Source organism: Schistocerca americana, chromosome 4 (genome assembly GCF_021461395.2).
Source record: "Schistocerca americana isolate TAMUIC-IGC-003095 chromosome 4, iqSchAmer2.1, whole genome shotgun sequence".
Lineage (NCBI taxonomy): Eukaryota > Metazoa > Arthropoda > Insecta > Orthoptera > Acrididae > Schistocerca > Schistocerca americana.
The window spans coordinates 370,500,597-370,521,919 of record NC_060122.1 but is presented as its reverse complement, the minus strand read 5'-3'; the positions used below and the strand labels follow the sequence as shown (position 1 = coordinate 370,521,919).

The following is a 21,323-nucleotide window of genomic DNA, read 5'->3' as shown; positions in this document are numbered from 1 at the left end:
AGTGCAACGCAGTAAAACACCTGAGAAAGTAATAGCAAGGAGGTGGAGGAGGGGAATGGAGAGAAGACCTCAACTTTTTGACTAAGAAGATTGGGTGTGGACAGTAAGCAGTTTTCACACACGTACATTGCGCCAATGCAGTAATCACCCACCAACACCGACTGCACCAGGTGCTGCTCACCGATGATGACTCCACGTCCGCTTGCCGACGCCGATGCTTAAACCAACATTCGACGCTGCTGGCACAACTGCTGTTCACTGGCACTGATTACACATCTGCTCACCAACACAGCTAGAACTCTATGCCAGGTGAGCGAAAAACAATAATTGTTTGGTGAAGTTGAAGGAACTGTTGGATGATAAACTGTTAGTGTAGTTATTGCACTCACTGATGATTACTAGGTCTAAAATTAATAAAGTTATGCATCAAGAACAGCAAATATTCTGACAATTTGTAGGATAGTGGGACTCTAATAGCCTAAGTAAACATGTTATATATTGAATGGTGTATAGAGACATAGTATATACCAAGCATGATAAGTTGAAAAGTAGGGGAGGACTCCGGGGACTAAATGAAGTATCAAGAAGTGGAGTTGTGGTGTAAAATAGATTTGTAACTTTACCAGAAAACATTTAAGGAATTAAAACTGGGGCGTACCTACCAAAACAGAAGGAGAAAGGGTACTCATAGGATCAACTCATATGTGATGTACTGTTTCTAGAGGGGAAAGGACAGTATTGTGACAATAGTCACAAAATTTTGTGGAAATGATTCTGGTAAGTTTGAATTCTATACTTCACTCGTATTCTTATGTTTTTTGAGTGGCAATAGGAACACTTTTATTTTGCCCAGAGTTCCTCCAGACTACAAAAATTTTATAAATAATAAGACCATTGTGTACTAAAGCAGCAGTGCAAAGAATTAGAATAAAGAATAAAGTACTAAAGTGTCGGGAACACCTGGAGTTTGCGATTGGAAATTGAGACAGAGTCCTAATGAAGCCTAAATATTAGAAAAACTTATAAGATCATAATGGAATATTCGGGTTTGATATCACAATAGAGTGAGAGTAGAATATATGAAAGATTAACTAGATTTTATTCTAAGTGAGTACAAAAATTTATGTGGGAATGTATATTGCTAGAATTGTATGTGATATAAATTTGCGTAATGATTGTATAAAATATCATGTGTTCGATTTAAGCCAGCGTTTCAAACACCTAATATTTTAGAGGTGAGTGGAAGAAATGAATATGTCCTACTGTGCATCATCTATTTGTATGTGCAGGTCTAAAAACAGTTACGAGAAAAAGATGGACCCGGCGGCCGAACGGCGGCAGACAAGTTCCTGCTGTACGGTCCACAGTGTTTTCATGTATGGGTTGAGAAGAACAAGGAAATTTTATGTAGTATTCTGTGCTCTTTAGTGTCTCTGTTTATTGTAAAAAGACTAATGAACAATTGAATATAGATTTCTATGTTCATTCATGTATTGGACTTGTTTGAGACTAGACTTTTGAATTACTTCAAGTCTTGACTATGAACGAAGCAAGACACATGTATGCTATTTGAATATGTGTAAATGAGTCTAATGTTTAAGGAATAAATTAGCTTGGAAACTTTATTGTCTGTGAAAGTTGTAAATGTATAGTGATTGAACTGAAAAGTATTTTACGAGTACCAAAATTATTTCAAGGATAGAGAAGTATTTTAATAAATTCCTTTAACCAGCTATAGTCTTTGGAGAAGAAGCTTTTTGGAGATCGATGTAGCTGATTGCCCAGAGAAGAGGATTGGTTACACACAACGTGAAAGTTAACTGAATTGAGACACGTGTGTGCCTTGCAATCCAATACCACACTGTCTCTTGTTGTTCGAAAAATGTTACAATTTCAGTGCCACACTTCTAATGTAACTGCAAGAAAGCCAAATGTGAATTCTTAATTACCTGTGATACAATACTGTCAGAACTGAAGGGAATAACATGGGAATCAGAAGTGGACTATCATCACAACGGGTTCTGCATGGTTGTGGCATTACCTTAAGTAGGATATTTAACTTTACATCATGTGGGCAATGGTTCAAAGCAGTGCATAATGGAGCTAAGGTACCAAGCTGATACAAGATGGTGTTACAGGCCATGGCACTATTGCTATATCATGGTCAAAGGTATCCCGGGTACAACTAGCTTGACAGCAAAAAAATCTACCCCAGTTGGATGTTTGAACTAGTGTAGTATGTCAGGAGGAAGGACAAGATTAAAGCTGCGATACTGGACACTGTGCAAATTGCATGAAATCAGTGAGAAACATTTGGTGATGATTTTAATGCTATTGGTAAAGAATGTCAGAGTGAGAGATAGAGAGATAGATAGATAGATAGAGAGAGAGAGAGAGAGAGAGAGAGAGAGAGAGAGGCGAATGCCAACAAAAGTATGGTGTACAAATTGTAGCTGTGGAAGAAAACCTGCAATTTGTGACAGAACATGTAAGCTGGGTGAAATTACTGAAATCTCAAATATCTGCACGGCCGAGGTGGGACAGACACTGAGCCAGGACAGGTGGCCAAAGTAACCACTGTCCAAGGTCAAGCAGCTGCTGGCGTCTGGGCAGTGGCCCTAGGAATGGGATTTTACCTAGCCCTGGCAGTGGTGAAAGATGGTTGGCTTGAGTGCCAGCATGTGGAGACTGCTGAGGTGACAAACATGGCAGTTTTCACACAATGGTAGACAATGGCTACTGAATAATTCTTTGAAATCACGCAATAATTCAAAAATTAATTGGATCACAAATCCAAACACTGCACTGTAATAGCAGTGCTGAGGTGCACCTTTTGACACTTTAGAAACAATCATATTATAAAAACTAAACAAGGTACATCAACACAATAAAAGAACATGACTGCCTCCATGAAGGGTTGCAAACTGCTGGTAAAGCTCTTTTACAAGAAAGGTGATTGGGTGCCAGTAGCCCTGTCGAAGTTCTGGACATTCAAAGGTGTGTAAAAAGGCACTGGTCCTGTGTCTACTGATAGTATGGAGATAATGATTCCAAAATTTGAAAATACAGGTTCTTTTGAAGTGCAATATGGCAGACGTCTGTGAAAGGTGTGGCCACAGCATTATAGGAGGTGTCGAGCAGTGGCGTGCAAACATGCAGTGCACGGGGAATTGTCCAAACATTGGACATCTCTGAGAGCTTGGCACCTAAATTCCTATGGAACACCTTGCATTGCTATCCACATAAAATCACCCATATTTAGGAGTTGCTTTCTGCTGACCTGCAAGCAAGAGAAACATTCACTCTGGAATTTCTTGCTTGCATGGAAGTGACCAATGACTGGCCATGGAGCATATCTACAAGGATATGTCAAGATGCACAGTCATCACTGGTAAACACCACGAGTGTCTTTTGAACACCAACATCATTCCAACCTTTCAACAGCATGGATGTGTGGATAGGATCATTTTTATGCAAGATGGCACTCCTCCGCACATTGCACAGCCACTGAAGCAGCTGCAGCATAAGCATTTCAGAAATGCTAAAATTATCAGCCATCATTTCCATACAGCATGGCCATTCTGATCATTTGATCTTAATTAGTGTGACTTCTGCCTGTGGTGTTATGTGAAAGATGTTGTGTTCTGTGCTCCAGTTATGAACATAGCTGAATTGAAGGCATACATCACACAACACTTTCTGCTAGTGACCCTGATACACTCTGATTTCTTGTGCAACATGCTGTTTCTTGATTTCAACTGGTGTCAGGAAATGATGGCAGCATGTTGAACATGTCTTGTACCAGTTTCGCGACAATGAAAAACCAATGTCGTTTTGCTTTTTATGTGACTTTTGGCCCTAGCACAATTAAAAACCTATTTTTACCATTGCCATCATGGATGAGCTTACCTAACTAACAGAGCCACAACTACTGACTGTTGAACTTGTGCAGTCATGCACACTGAACTGTACAGTTGGTGTAATGTGCAACTCAAACCAGAGCCATTGTATTGTGATTAATCTGTCATTTGTAGCTGACCACATTTTCGTTAAGATACTCTATTGGTAAAATTTTCATTAAAATTTTCTTTTGTTCCATGACGTTCACCCTGTACCAATAATATGCTGTTCAAATTTGACATCATTCTGAATAGTGGTTCTCTTTCTAAAACTAGAACTTTAATTATGGACACACTATATTTTATTTATTGTATTGTACAAAGTTTTATACAATTTTAATGATGCAAATGTATCAGAACATAATATTCTCTACACTTACACAGAAAGTGAATGCAGCAGAACATTCATTGAAGCTTTCCCTATGTAACCATGTATCATATGTATAGTTTGTTAAGTAGCTTTTTGTTGAATTAATGAAATGTTAATTCAGCTTAAATGGAGACCAAGGTCACTTACATGTGGTAATAAGTATGCAAAATAAAACCACTATTAAAAAAGAGTGGAATACATGTTTCTATTGATCAGGCCATATTTATGTTAATAACATATTGATGACAATTTCTTTGTTAATAATATTGAGCACATGCGCAGAAATTTCATGTTTTGATGAATTGTGGATAAACTACCAGTGTTAGGATATTGTGTGTGGTCTGAGGGGACAAGCAAAGAAAGATGCCTCTTTTTCTTTTATTTCAAATGGTAGTCCATTTTATGTATTTTATGATCATTTCGAAATTTGACAGTTATCACAAATGGCATGTGAAGTGCCGCTTCTGTCATTCTGCACTGTAGGGTCATTGAGGTAATGTGTATGTTGAAGAGCAGTTAGCATAGTTGAGAACTTGTTAGCTCATAGGTTTTGGGCAGCAAACAGCCATGGGAGTACTTTAATTTTTGTTCAAACTGAGAGAAACTCCACGCCTAGCTGAACGTAGGATCTGTGAACCAGTCAGGACTTTAACATTTGCAAATGTCTGATAATGCGCAGCTTTGGAAATTGTATTATTTTGACTGCATTTAAGGATAGGTACTGAATTGACTGTTAGAATATAAGCTTGATTACGAAAATTTAGGAATGTTAATTCCTATACTGGACTTTAATGATAATTATTTGTTAACTGAAGATTACTGTGTGAACTGTTTGGCAGAAGGGGCCTTGGTATTTTCCGAACTACTAATCTTTAGCCAAGTCTTTGGGAAATCTGATACCTCTTACACATGGATAAATGTAATCTTTACTGAAGATCATCATTATTGTTTTTTTATTTCATACTTACCTGCATAACTGCAGAACCACCATTTCAATTATTTGCATGTTGTTACTGAATGAATAAATCATTAGTTCTTTAAATATAAATACTTTGGTGATGCCTATAACTATTTATTCAAAAGCATATGACTTTTCATCATTTTTAGTAATATTTTATTAATCAACTTATACTTCTGTAAAACTTGACAAAACTTAGATAATTTAAACTGCAGGATCTCACACTATATCAATTTGCAGTGATTTACCTTCTAGGGCATGAAGCAGATGATGCACCGTTTGACTTTAGTACAATATCAATCTATTATTTCAAATAACATTATGAGAAGGAAAGTTGCTCTCACCATATAATGGAGATACTGAGTCACAGATAGGCACAAGAAAAAGACCATATCAACCAAACCCAAACCTCCTTGCAGTACCTTCTCTCCATCCGCAAAATTCTCTTGCTGTGAAAAAAGACTTTTTTTTTTTGTTGTGCCTATCTGTGACTCAGCATCTCTGCTATATGGTGAGTAGCAATTTTCTTTCTCGTAATATTGTTACTTTCCTTCCTGGATTTTCCACTGTTTGATATTGTTTCAAATAGTTGGGCAAATGCACAACTGTGTGTCTTGAATGCTGCAAATGATTGATCTCATCAGGGACTAAGGCATTTGTATTATTACAGTTGTATGTAAAGTCGCAAATGGTGTTTTCTCATATGGAATTTGAATTTATCTTCTTACAATCACTATCAGAGTTTTAATTTGAACTTGAATTCAAGTATGACTCTTCAACTGAAAACTCATAAATAGCCAATGCAGCACAACAATGATGACCCATGCATGCCTTTATTCAGAGGCAGCAAAACAAATTGGTGCAGGGATGCTATAAATAGGCAGGCTCAATATCTTACCAGCAATGAAGAGCTCAGTGACAGAGCTCAGCAGACTGGTCATACAGTAACTGCCAGTCAGTCAAACTTGCCGCACTCTATGGGATTGCAGGTTTGACACTTTCGGGCTGTCATGGAATTCTGTGAACTCTTTGGGCCTTCACCAGTTTGCCACCATATCAGCTAATTGCAGCTGAGCCTGCCTGCGAGGATGTCATGTTGTCATCAGCTGACAGCCACTGCCTATTAGCAGTGTACTTAGTGCTCAGACATGGTCACCTCCTTTACACCAAGTACAAAAATGCTGTGGGACAATGCCCAGCCGCACCCACTGGGCAAGGGCATACCTTTTTTGTCTGGCTCAGTTTGACGTAAAGTAAAGAGTTTTACTGAAATTCATCTCTGTTCCTGCAGCAATCTTCCAGCTTCGACATAGTCCTAACCTCTTTGTTGACTGATTGAATGACTGGGTGAGAGAGCTGCTTTTTTATCGTGCCCAAATGAAGCAATATTGCCCCCCACCTGTCAGTGACAGACCCTGGAAGTGATACATTGCGTATCACATTCACATACTTGCTTTTCAGTAATTTCTACAGAGACTTTTATGCCTGCATAACTACCAACCAGCCATTTGCTCAGTTGATAAAAATGCTTGATGTAAGCCCATCTAACAAGAGTAGTTTCACCAATGGATCTTTTAGACTAATCAATAGTGAGGATTTGGAAACCTTTAGTAGACATTTGCAGCAGTTGGAATCGGGCACAGTACATGAGGCTAAAGGTGTCAATGATAAATTTAACATATTCCTGAATGAGTTTGTTACCTATTTTGAAGCTGTGTTTTCCAAGAGAATTTCAAAAAACACCAGTCTGAATGACTGCAGCAGACAATGGCTCACTAAGGGAATCAAAACATTCTGTAAAACAGAGTGAATGCTTTATGTCTCACTCAGAAATTCTAACAAACCTCAGGGTAGGGAGCACTACAAATTATATGGTAGCATACCAAAGAGTGTCATTAAAAATGCAACAGCATGTTTATTAAATCTGAAATTAACAATTCAAATAATAAAATAAAAAGTATTTGGAAAGTGGTCAAAAGGGTGACAGGAAAAATTACAGAAGATACAGACAGTATCGAAGTGTGTTGTGTGTCATAATGGAAGCATGGTAGATGAAGGTGATATAGTAGCCAATATCTTCAACAACCATTTTTTGACAGTACGAGATATAATTGGTTGTAAAGGGTCTAGAGTTGAAGCCATGAGCGTTCTACAAAAAGCAGTGCAGAACAAAATTAGTCAGATGCATGTACCCTATATTACAACTGAAGAGATTGAGAAGGTAATAAGGCAAATGAAAAATAAAAATTTCACTGGTGTGGATAATAAATCTATCAAAGTACTGAAGCACTGCTGCAAATTTATTCTTGATGTTCTCTGTCACATATTTAATGAGTGCATAAATCAAGGTACTGTCCCTAACAGCCCTCAAATATGCAACTGTGAAACCACTGTTCAAAAAAGGTGATAAAGCTGATGTTTCCAATTACTGGCCAATTTCATTCTTAACAAGTCTCTCTAAAATCATAGAGAAATTAACATTCAAGAGAATCATAGATCATCTTAGTGGAAACAAAATCCTTCATAAAAATCAGTTTGGATTTCAAAAGGGTGCTTCAACTGGACAGTCATTTTCTCATTCGCCAACCAACTCCTTGTATCTATAAACAATAAAATGTCATCAGTTGGAATCTTCTGTGATCTTTCTAAAGCATTCAACTGTGTAGATCACAAAATTCTACTTACAAGGGGTGAGCACTATGGATTAAATGGCGAAGTAAGGATGTGGCTCAAGTCATATCTAGACAACAGAGGGCAGAAGGTAGTACTGAACGGTTGCACAATGGCATCTGCCTACTCTGACTGGGGAACAGTAAAATGTGGAGTGTCACAGGGCTTGGTGCTTGTTTCCTTACTTTTCCTCATCTTTATCAATGATCTGCTTTGCTGTATGACACAGAAAGCACACTTCACCCTGCTGATGACACAGCCATTATGATTGACAAAACACCCAACTGCAGTCTGGAGAACACTGTGACCACTGCATTCAGAGAAGCACTTGCTTGCGAAAGGCATAGGTCCTGAGTTTGAGTCTCGGTCTGGCACACAGTTTTAATCTGCCAGGAAGTTTCATATCAGCGCACACTTCGCTGCAGAGTGAAAATCTCATTCAAGCTCCAGAGTGGTTCACTTCAAATGGTCTGTCACTCAATGTTAACAAGACTCAATTCATTCAGTTTCAAACGGCAAATGAAAAACAGGAAAATACTGAAATAAAATTTGGTGACAAAGAAATATTGAGAGTTGAGTCTTTCAAATTCCTGGGATTACACATAAACAACAATCTAAACCGGTCAGTTCACTTCAATGACCAATGTAAAATACAATTCAGCAGAATTTGCCATTCCCTCAATTTCATCTGTTTGTGACTTGGAAACAATTAAAGCTGCATACCTAGGATATTTCCATCCACTTATGACATATGGAATCATATTTTGGGGTAACCAGTCTTGAGCAAACAGATTCTTTATTGCACAGATAAGAGTCATCAGAATTATGGTTTGAATGCACCCCAGATGCTGTTGCAGAAACTTATTCAAACAGCTCAGGATCCTCCCCATGCCATCTCAGTACATTTTTTCACTAATGTGCTTTGTGAACAATAATCATACAATTTACAAAACAAACAGTGAATATCATGATCATGATACAAGAAGTAAACAAGATCTTCAAAAAGATATAAAAAATCTCAGCATGGTACAGAAAGGAGTACATTATTCAAGCATAAAAGTATACAATAAACTTCCATTTCATATTAAATCAGTCATTGGGGATATGATTAAATTCAAAAAACAATTGAAACATTATCTTTTGAATAGTCCTTTCTATTCTTTACAGGAACTTTTTGACAGTGTGTAAAAATTAGAGCAAAGTGTTTAATTTTAAGTATTCTTATAAGAATTGACTATGTAGCACTGGCATATCAATTGATGACAGAATGCTTCCTATGTGTATTAGAATGTAAAACTTATAATTTGTTTGTGTAATCATTATTACTACTATAATCTGTCTTGTTGTTTAAACACTTGAACCTCATGCATCTGTTTATACATGGTTTAATTTCTAAGCCTCATGACCATTTAGATATCATTATTACTGTAATAATGTGACACGTTCTACCTCCTAGTGATACACTCACATCAAGGATCTATGGAACACAAAAATAAATAAATATAATAAGTCCAAATCAATGGCCACTTCCAAACTGTAGTCAAGGGCAAAGGTGACCACCAAACGTAGTACACATTGCTAAGCTCAATATAAACAACTTAAATAACTAATTCATCACCTGTGCCATCTGAGTCCTGCCACCCAACACCAGCTTCTCTGAATTACATAGATGCTTCGATGCAGTAATATTGGACTCAATCTCCACTAGCCCCTACCCCCTTTATCCCTGCTTCCATCATTCTGCGCTCACACTCATCTCGCTTTTCCTATTCCTTTATTCGGGAGGACGACGGTTCAATCCCGCGTCCGACCATCCTGATTTAGGTTTTCCGTGATTTCCCTAGATCACTTCAGGCAAATGCCGGGATGGTTCCTTCGAAAGGGCACGGCCGATTTCCTTCCCCATCCTTCCCTAATCCGAGCTTGTGCTCTGTCTCTAATGACCTCGTTGTCGACGGGACGTTAAACACTAATCTCCTCCTCCTCCTATTCCTCTTTCCTAATGTCCTGTCCAAATACATTGTTCCACTTCACTGCATGCCACATCCAATTCCCCTTTACTTGTGAAAGAGCAACTGCTTGAGTGCCACATTCCTTTATATCCTGTCCCCCATCACCCTTGTTTCCTCTTTCTCTCACTGCCGGTCCAATCTTCCTCCCCTCCTGCACCCCCCTCTCAGACTATTTGAGTTACTAATGACAAACCACACATTAGTTCATCAATGTTTGCTCACTTGTTCACCAGAGACTTTTCTATTTAATTACTTTTAATATTATATTTTGTTTAACTATCCTGCCTATACACACTGCCTAAACAAAAAGTGAAGCATGCAGAAGACATAGTCAGATGTCAATGTAGCTTCGAACATGCACAGCATCAGCAGTAGGTATGTAAATGATTAGTGCTGGAATTCTCTGTGACAGCCTCCTCATTAGTGTTGTTCATGTTTAGTGTTGTTACCAGCTCTGGTAGCATATATAAGGAGCATGAACAACATCAGATGTTGAGTGATCACTGTGGAGGTCACGGAGATGGCGCATGCTCAAGTGGACAGTGTTATTAGCACCTGACAGAGTTTGAAATGGGCTTCATTGTGGGTCACATTTAGGGGCTGGTTGTATTGTGCAATATCCAGGTTTCTGGGTCATTTGGATACGAGGGTGGCCTGATGTTGGACTGCTTGGGAACATGAGTGCAGTCATATGCATCAAGATTCCTGTCCACCATGTCTGACCACTACCAGGTAGGACTGCTGCATTGTGCACAAAGCACATTGTTACTTCTTCACATCTGTGGCTGTCATTAAAGGACAAGTAATGACTTCCTTGCAATATTCTTTTGACATCATGCACCATTGTTTGAAGACTAGCAGCAGTCAGACTAGGGAATTCTGTTCCATGCATAGGCTGCCGTTATCACCACAATGCAAACAGCTGCATTTGGAGTGGTGCTGTGAATGGGAAGCAATGACTCCTGATGAATGACATTGCATTGTATTGAGCAATGAATCATGGTTCTTCACTATCCAGATGACCATTGTCTGTGAGTATGGTGATGGCCTAGGAAGAGATATCATTCTTCCTATGTTTTGGAGAGGCACCACAGTGGTATTCCTCATATCATGGTGTGAGTTCCACTGAGTATGACTTCAGGCCTTGGTTGGTACTGATTGAGTGAATTCTGATGGCACATCGGTATGTCATGGACATCCTGTGTCCTAACGTACTATGTCTTGTGCAGCAACACTAGAGTACCATTTTACCAACAAAACAGTTTTCATCTACATATAGCACATATCTCTATGAACTGTCTGCATGGGGCTGAGGTACTCCTGTGACCAGCAAGATTCCCAAATCTGTCAACGATAGAACATGGGTGTGTCAGCTCGTACATTAACTCCATCCCTGTTCCAGTGTTGAGAATATGAAGGACCAGTTACAACAGTTATCAAACAGCTTGCCTCAAAGAAGGATACAATCACTTTATGATATGCTTCCCAACCAAATCAGCATGGAAATCCAGGTCAGAGAGGATGAAATATTATACTGGTAAGTGGGTTAATGCTGTCAAGTTCTTTGTAAATTTTACTCAATTTTGTAATCACTGAAGTAACATCACATGCCCTCTCAACCTGTGAAGTTCAATTTTGTTTCCTCCTCCCTTACTGTGTGCTTAACTTTTATTCAGGCAGTTTAGTTAACACCTGTTTGTGATAAACTACAATGCAGTTCTAGAGTGGAAATGAAGATAAGTAATAAAATTCTGTAGCAGTACTTACAGTTGCAAGCTTGTTAACATCTTCATCAAGGGCACCTAGAGAAGCCAGTCCTAGTTCCTGTGAAAACTGGGCAAAGCTTGGATTTGCTAACAAAGGCATGTGACCCAGCAGTTCATGGCAGCAGTCTCTGTGTGCAAAGAATTTTAATTTCCAAAATGTTGAAAACGGTAGGAAGTATATGGTACATCAAACAGAATTTATTGCTTAGCTTATAAACACTCAAACACAGTTTGAGTGGAATCAAGTTGTAGCTGATTCATTTTTTGTCTATGAAATTTTCAATCTCCTGGAGTAATCTAATTCAGGCCTTAGCTTTCCTATGTATATTCCACCAGAAATTTACATACGTACATTTGGTTCCTCGTACATATAGTGCTTATAGAATAAATTTATTCAAATGTGACTGAAGAGCGTTCAAACAAAATACTAATATATGAACCCTATACAAAGTTGTATAGTCTATTTACTGCTTCCTTTTAAAACTTCATGTGCAAGTTTCAGCTGGTCCCTTATTCTACACTTACATGTGTAACCAGTTTATTATTTTCCATGATGAAAGTCTAGTGAGTTTTTTTATTAGATGATTAATGGAAATTTTACCATATAAATTAAGTAATATTAAATTGTTTGTTAATATATGTTCAAAGTGTAATTAATTATTATGACTGAGTGTGATGGGTGCACAAAGAATATCACGTAATTTTCACTGTACGTAGATTGACACTATTCATAACTTGCGGTTAGCATGCTTTATGAAGGTAGGCTGTAATGTATAACTTGACTTGTTCCGCATCTGTGAAGGCTCTTATTCATTATGGAATCTACAGATCCTGAAGTGTGAATGAATGACTGAAATGAAATAAATTGGTGATAACAATGTGAAAAGTCTTTGCATCTTTCCATTTCTTATGACTTAAAACTGTTACAATTGTGCTTCAGATATCAAATATAGTAATTTTACTTCTAATTATGAAAATAATGATGTTTTGGTCATGGTGGAGAAATCAGTGATTGTTGACACTGTGGAAATACTTTTTAAAAATATTTTATTGTCCATTACAATCACATATAATTTTAAAAAGAAATTAGTTTCAGACATCTCCAGCCATCTTTAGATCATAAGAAGGAAGTAGTAGTTCAGTCCTAAGTGTTTTGAGAATACAATGTTGTTGTTGATTGGCAGTGAAACTGTGAGTGTGCTAATGCCTCTTTCCTATGATCTGAAGATGGCTCGGTATTGACAATAGCAACAATTTCTTTTGAAATTATATGTTATTGTACTGGACAATAAACTATTTCTAAAACATGTAATTCTGTTGATTTGTTTATGAGTTTCTCTTTCAGTACAGCTCCCTTGATTTTATGAACAATGTTGTTCTCATTTCACTTTCAGGTGTTTGTCATTGCTCCGTGTTTCTGGTAATATTACAGTAATGCTTTCATTATCACAGGTTATTACCTGAGTCGAGTGAACTAAAAAAAAGGACTTTTCAGACATCATTACAATGTTCTGCTTCTAAATGATGTCAACATCATTTGATACCATAACTGATTTGGTGGCTGCATGATAATATGCATGCCTGGAACCTGATAGGTTGTGGATCAAATCCTGGCTGAATATTGGAAATTTTCCAGTCTGCCTTTAACCTAGCCTTCACTTCTCAATGATGTAAAGATTCACCAGGAATGACACTTGGTTTGGATTTCATGTTAAACTGTAGGTCGCCTTTCCTTCTTTGGCTAACTGGGACATCTAAGTTGCCAAATTGGTATCCAATTGAAGGACTTGCACCAGGCTGTTAGACCACACAAAATTAACATTATGAATGATTTGATGTGTTGCCTACCTGCCATAAATGTCTGGTCATGTTTTTGTAATGGTTCAATTATCTTTCAATGTATTATGATTTGCTTGTAATATTTTGAAGCATATTTTGTTAGTTTTATTTAATCCAGTATTTGTACAGTAATTATAAGATAATTTATCCTCAATCATCTTCTCTTCAGCAAATGTCATATTTATTCTGAAATCTTGTCTATTTTTGTCTTCTTCACATAGAAAATGAGTGAAGCTTCTCTGTTGTTTCTCAAATTTAAACCTGTAGGTTCTTCATTCCTAGTGCCTTAAACCTATAAGCTAATTTCAGTTGATACTTTTCCTCTTTCTCAGATATTAAGGATCTCTGAATGTGGCAACATGCTTAGTAGTTAAGATTTTTCCAGCTTGGGGTTTGTTTTCCATCTTTTTATCCCATGGTCATAGATGCAGGAAATGGTTTACAGTTCTGCATAAGACAGAAATCTGAAGTTCAAAACAGATAAATTTTAGGTTCTATGTATTCTAATTTCTCCAAAACTATTTATTGGATTCTGGAAAGTGAAACAGTTCAGCTAGTCTATTTGATCTAAAATACTAGAAGCAAAAGCAAAATTGATATCAATATCTCTGCAATTAATATAGCTATAACAAAAGGTTGCCTCATTTGGTGAGGATTTCCATAAATTCATCTGGGTGAAAGTTATGGTATCTTAAACAGTTCTAGAATATCTGAAGTGAACATCTAATAGCCAAAACAATAAATACACTGAAATGGCAATTCACCTTTACGCCTCTTGAAAAAGTGGAATATGGGCATCTAATATCAAGGAAGTACTTACTATCTATGCAAAAATGAATGGAAAAAATCAATGCTAACATTGTAGTGTGTAATTACAACCATCTGAAACAGGAATAACTGATGTGCTGACAGACACCCAAATTTGAAAATACTCAAGTCTTCAGAATTTTGTAAACTTTCTTCATATGAATAAGAATGGATGATAGGAAAAGTAAAGAGTACATGCACTGGTGCTGAAGGAAAGGAAAAAAAGACACCAAATCCAAGACTAGGAGACACAATGGGTACAGGAAATGATTAAGAAGTAAAACAACAAACAACCAAGATTAGTATCAAGTGCTATTTGTAATAAGGACCTGCAGGGGATCCATTAGTTATTGAAGAGAGCTGAAGGCCAGAGAAATAAATAGAAAGAAATAAGCCAACTGCAGCTGATGCCCATCACTCTTTTTCCCTCCTGATTTCAACCATCCCCTCCTCACCCCCACCCCTGCCACACATTGTTTTTCATTAGGTCTTGCTTATGTCATCTTGCACTCTATGATCAGTGAATAAGTAAAATATCATTGGAGAAACTGGAATGGATTAACATCAGTGTCAGTTAGGATAGATTGCTTACTCTCTATATAGAGGGGGTTCTGAGTGGCATACAGTTACAGGTAGACTATGGTGTCAGATAAAGTCCTTCCCCAGATTTAGGGAAAAAAAAGGGCAAACCATTCACACACGTGTTCACTGTTGTTTCTACTTTTAAATGTGTGCCCTTCCACCCAGCCCTTTGCTGTGAGTGGCAATCTGCCCCAGTTCATATTATTGTTAACGCATATTTACATTAGTTATGGTGTTGTCTGTAGACATAATGCAATCAAGCAAATAATTTACTTACGGTTCAGGAGTATAGAAAGGGTCTGATGAGTGACGGATATACTGAGTGCAGTGAAACACTCTAAATGCCAATCCTGACAGGAAATCTCTTGGAGACAAGTATCCTGCAACTGGACGAAGTTGAAAACCTGTCTTTCCTGGAAAAAAAGGGGTATGTATCAGTCAGTTAATACATACCATTTTTCTTGTAAAATCATTAATTGCTGTAGATACCAGAAAAATATAGTGCTGACTTTTGAAGTCATTGTACACTAATGCCTGTGATAATTTAAAATAGGCAGACAGAAACCCCTAATGAATCTAAACATGGAGAATTTGTGGTACAGTGCACCAGCAATAATAATGGTCGAGATTGTGGAACATATACATGCAGCCCTAACAGCCCTCTCTCTTGGCTGACTGGAATGGTCAGTGTTACACCAAACTCAGACAGTGAAGAGATGTCAGATGAAATGTAAATGTGAAAACAATGCCAGTATATTTAGTTGACATCAAACCTGTGAAAGAGTTTGTATATCACAGAATGCTTGATCTCCTGAAAACAGATGACTCATCTGTCTATTTTACAAGTTATCCTACACTAACAGTGAAGTGTGTGTGAAATATGTTGATAGGAGACGCTCTTATTCAGTGACTACACCATGAGCTGACTGTCATCTCTGTATAACAACTATGTAGCTTTTCTCATTGTGCTGGAGCATCACAGTAGATGTAAACATGTCCACACTGATGCTGTGATGCCACCTGCATAGGAGTGCAAAGCTAGTATTTTTGCCATTGAATTAGCTTCCCTCCCCAGATACCACAAGTGCCTCAGACTACAACATGCATGGGAACACCATGCATAGGGGTGAAAGTACTATTTTCCAGATGAGTTCCACTTCAACATGTTGTTAACCTCATTGGTTAAATGTTGGTGTAATGTGGCACCCTACATTAGCAGCATGGTAGCTAGATACTCTTAAATACTGAAATGAAGTCAGACAGCAGCTGCTACATCAAGAAAGTTTTAAAGATTAAGGTAAAGTCCCTGTCTGGCAACTCGACAGTCTATACTTCTGCAGTACAATTTGCAGGCTCATGCAGAGATGAGCATTCTTCAAAGAATAGTGAGTGCCACTGCTTCTATGGCCTGCACATTCATTCCACATACCACACATCAAATAGGCCTTGGGTATCTGCTGCAATCCATTATAGATAGGTTGAAATATGAGACAATAAGTCAATTAACTGAACTGAAGAAGGTGCAGAGGTAGTTTCATGTCCCTTCATTGTCCGTACCAGATCCATTCATATTCATGAGTGGCACTCTGAAGAGAGATGTGGTAGAGATTTTAAAAGTGTCTAGCTGCTGTTTTTATTTATGGGTCAACTGCTACACCTCATGATTTGATGGACGATGAAACTGCACTAAATAAAAACTATGATCTGAGTGAGTTCATAAGATTCAGACCTAGCTAAATGGATAAAACTGATTTGTGTGAGAAAAACAGTTATTATCAGAAACAGTTTGTTTCAGCACTAGTCATAAGAGAAGTATGTAAACACTCCTCTTGAAACATTGTTGCAAATAAAAATTTATGTATCACAGCTGATGGTGCTTCTACCTGTGACTGTGAATGCAGTATCCATCTTGAAATGGAACAGGGGAGCATTTATGGAGTATTTGCAGAGATATTCTTTAATGTATTATGGAGTTTTGTTGTGGCTGTAATTCATTGCTTGTTTGATTCCTTATTGTGGTATTGGTGCATTGAGGAGTTAAGAATATCCTGTCATAATCTGGGATAACATTGAGCAGCACCCAAGTAGCTTGAATCATAACATCAACTTTGGAAGAACTGCAATACCATGACACACTTATAGTTCTGAATTTTGACGTTAATATACCAAATACATATTCTCCTTATTTTAATTCTCCTTGTTTTCATCTCCTTGAAAATCCTGAATATTCTGTGCTCATTTCTCAAACCTCTCAGCTAATTCCTTGAGAATGATTTTATTATATTTGTGCAAACAGGCAAGGCCTCATCTGTCACAGAACAGTGAGGAACCTTACATTTCACCCAGTAATGGAAATTATCATGGCAAACCAACATGTTCTTGTTTCAAAGTTCATCCAAAACTATTGTTCTGAAATGCTCATCTATTGATGTGGCATCCATATTCATTTGTGTCCACTTTCACAAATAAACTATCTGTGTCTACTGAAACTGTTGGGCAGGTGCTACAGAAGGCAGAAACAGTGAGTTCTTTCTAAGACACTTTGTAAATGTTCTGGAAATGATAGGAATATATGTTCAGTTCTTCCACTACATCAGTAACACCATATTTCTTCCACTTTTTTCCAGCTATGATGAATACATGCAATATCTTCTTTTCAGCTGAACATTTATGAGTTGGAAAAGATCCAGTGCTTTGCTATTATGCTTTGATGAAGATGACATTATTTATTTGTAACATGACTGTTCCGTATCTCCTGGCAGCATCACAACCATGTGCTTTGCTCATCTCCTGTTCATGTCACATCACTGCTTCACCATCACCTGATGTCCACACCACGTAATTTCCATGTGAATTGCACATTAAACCATGAAATATTGAAGTGTTGTGGTTTAAGTTACATGAAATGGATGAGCTATTGAAATATATGAAGCAGTAATATATTGAGAGACTACAGTAGTTATTTTATTCCCGAGGGCATGCAGATCTTTTTTATGCCTAAATGATGATGGTATTCTCTTGGGTAAAATATTCTTGAGATGAAATAGTCCCCCATTCAGATGGCTGGGTATGGACTACTCAGGAGGATGCCATTACCAGGAAAAACAAAACTGGCATTATATGAGGAATGTTAGATCCTTCAGTCAGAAAGATATGTTACAAATTTAAAAAGAAAAATGGATACGTTGAAATTATGCATAATGGGATTAGTGAAGTGCAATGGCAGGAAAAATAGGACTTCTGGTCAGGTCAATACAGGTTATTAACACAAAATTAAACTGGGGTAATGCAGGAATAGGTCCAATAATGAATAAGAAAATAGGAATATGAGCAAGCTGTTATGAACAGCATAGTGACTGCATTATCGTAGTCAATAGACACAAAACCAACAGCTACCACAGTAGTGCAAGTTTATATGCCAGCTATCTCCACACATGAACAAGAGATTGCAAGAATGTGCTAAGAGAAAGGAAATTATACAGATGGGAAACAGAGAAGGAAATGTAATTTTGATCATTTACTGGAATTTGATAGTAGGGAAAGAAGATAGAGAAAAATAGTCAGGGAACATGGACTGGAGGAAGGTAATGAAACAGAAAGCTGCCAGGTACAATTTTACACAGAGCATAATTTAATAATACTAATATTTTGTTTAAGGGCCATGAAGGAAGGAAGGTAGCTGAGGACACTGGAATGTTTCAAACATTATATAATGATAACACAGGATTTCAAAAGAAAATGTTAAACAGTAAGTTACTTCCAGCAGTTGTAGCCTCAGACCATAATTTACTGGTTATCAACTGAAGATATAAGCTGAACAAACTGCAAAAAGGTAGAATTCAAGAAGATGGGACCTGGATAAGTGAAAGAAATAGAGGTTGTTGAGAGCTTCAGAGGGAGTGTTAGGCAGTGTTGAACTAAAACAGGGAAAAGAAATACACTAGATGACAAATAGGCAACTTGAAGAGATGAAATAGTGTAGGCAGCAGAGGTCATGTAGCAGATGTAAAAAGACCAGGCTTCACAGAAATCCTTGGATAACATAGGAGATACTGGATTTAATTGACAAAACGTGAATACATAAAAATGTAAATGCAATAGGCAAAAGGGAGTACAGAGGTCTAAAAAATAAGATTGTCAGAAAATGCAAAATGGTGAAGCTAGAATGGCAAAGGATAAATACAATTCTGTAGAGACGTGGATGATTAGGGGAAAGATAAATGTCCCTTATAGGAAAACGAGAGACCTTTGGTGAAAAGAGAAGCGGTTGTATGAGTATAAAGAGCTCAGATGGCAGGCCAGTACTAAACAAAGAAGGGAAACCTGAAAGGTGGGAGGAATGTATAGACTTACAGAGTGTCTATACAAGGGAAGAACAATAGTATAGAAATATAAAAGGATGTAAGTAAAAATGAGATGGACAGTGAGATACTGTGAGAAGTATTTGATAGAGCACTGTAGGACCTAAGTCAAAAAAAGGTTCCTGGAGCAAATGACATTTCCTCCGAATTTTTGATGTCCTTGAGAGAGCCAGCCATGACAAAACTATGCCACTTGGTGTGCAAAATACAGAAGTCATGGGATACCACCTAATATCATGTTGGACCTCCTTTTGCCCAGTATAGCACAGTGCCTCAAGGTGGCATTGGGAGTACCCTACAGAAATATTAAGCCATGCTGCCTCTGTAGCTGTCCTTAACTGCAAAAGTGTTGCCAGTGCAGGATTTTGTACACAAACTGACCTCTCAGTTACATCCCATAAATGTTCAGTGGAATTCATGTTGGGCAATCTGGTGGCTGAATCATTCACTCATATTGCCCAGAATGTTCTTGAAAGCAATTGTGAACAGTTGTGACCCAGTGATAAAGTGCAGTGTGATCCATAAAAATTCGGTCACTTTTTGGGAGCATGATATCCATGAATGGCTGCAAATGGTCTCCAAGTAGCTGAACATAACCATTTCCAGTCAATGATGGGTTCAGTTGGACCAGAGGACTCAATCCATTCCATGTAAGCACAGCTGACACCAATATGGAGCCACCACCAGCTCATACAGGGTCTTATTGACAGCTTGGGTCCATGGCTCCGTGAGGTCTTCACCACACTCAGAGTCTATCATCAGCTCTTACCAACTGAAATCGGGACTCACCCGACCAGCCACTGTTTTCCAGTTGTCCAGGGCCCAACAAACATGATCACGAGCCCAGGAGAGGCACTGCAGGTGATGTGCTTCTGGCAGAGTCACTTGTGTTGGTCTTCTGCTGCTATATAATCACATTAGAAACCTTTTGACATGAATCACCTGAGTACAAATTACAGGTCCAACAATGCACTGCCTTTCTATGCTTTGTGTGCATGATACTACAGCTATTGGTATAGGTGCATATCATCAACCCATGACTTTTGTCACCTCATTGTACCCTCATACTTCAAGACAAATGTAATAATTCCAGTCCCAAAGAAGGCAACTGCTGACAGGTGTGAATACTACTAAACCACCAATTTAATGAGCCATTGTTGCAACATATTGGCATGGAATATTTTACACATAAATGGAAAAAGTTAAAGGAACTGGAATCAGGGAAGATCAGATGGGCTCCTGAGATACACAGGAACATGCAAGGCAATAGTGACCCTATGTCTTACTTTAGGAGAGAGGTTGAAGAAAGGTAGTATTTAGATAAAGTTTACTTTTTGTCACAATGGACTCATAATGAAGAGACCATCCAGGGAGTAGAACATGTTAAAAAACTAGTGTACAAAATAAATATTTACAAAGAAAAACAAGTATGTTAACGTACTTTCCACAGATCTCAAGTGAAATGGTCCTTATGGATGTGAAATAAGTCAAAAAATCTGAAATATATTTTCATTTTCATTTACAAAGTAATAGCAAAGATGTACAAAACATGTAAATGTTCAATACACTAAGGTGCATATGATAATTCTTAGGCTATTGTAGCTATGCATCATCAAATAGAAATGTCTTCTACAACACTTATTTACAATAATCACGTTGCTGTACTGAATTTACATCTTATTACACGTTTTTGGACTCTCAAAACTTTGAGTTACTGCAAAAAAATGTTACCATATGACATTATGAAAGTAGGCATAGTATGCTTGTTTTTTATTGTTATATCACCTATGTCTGACAATGTTTGCTTTGTAAATATACATTTATAGTGTTTGTAGATTTAGAGAAAGCTTTTGACAATGATAACTGAACTGCACTCTGAAATTTTGAAGGTAGCAGGTATAAAATACAGGGAGCTAAGGGTTATTTACAACTTATACAGAAACCAGATTACTATTACAAGAGTTGGAGGACGTGAAAGGGAAGCAGTAGTTGAGAAGGGAGTGAGACAGGGTTGTAACATATCCTCAATGTTATTCAACTGATCAAGCAATAAAGGAAA

The 21,323-nt window shown here is 37.6% G+C and overlaps 1 protein-coding gene across 1 annotated transcript in view; it reads right to left on the bottom strand.

Annotated features, from left to right (window-relative positions):
• The window catches only part of LOC124612916 (tryptophan 5-hydroxylase 1), a 270,706-nt gene that overhangs the window by 16,415 nt on the left and 232,968 nt on the right, over positions 1–21,323 (bottom strand). The window contains exons 9-10 of the mRNA XM_047141405.1: positions 15,181–15,316; positions 11,677–11,803 (exon numbers count right to left, since the gene is read on the bottom strand). Of these exons, the coding sequence (XP_046997361.1) occupies positions 11,677–11,803; positions 15,181–15,316 (263 nt within the window). The remainder of the gene's footprint in view (positions 1–11,676; positions 11,804–15,180; positions 15,317–21,323) is intronic.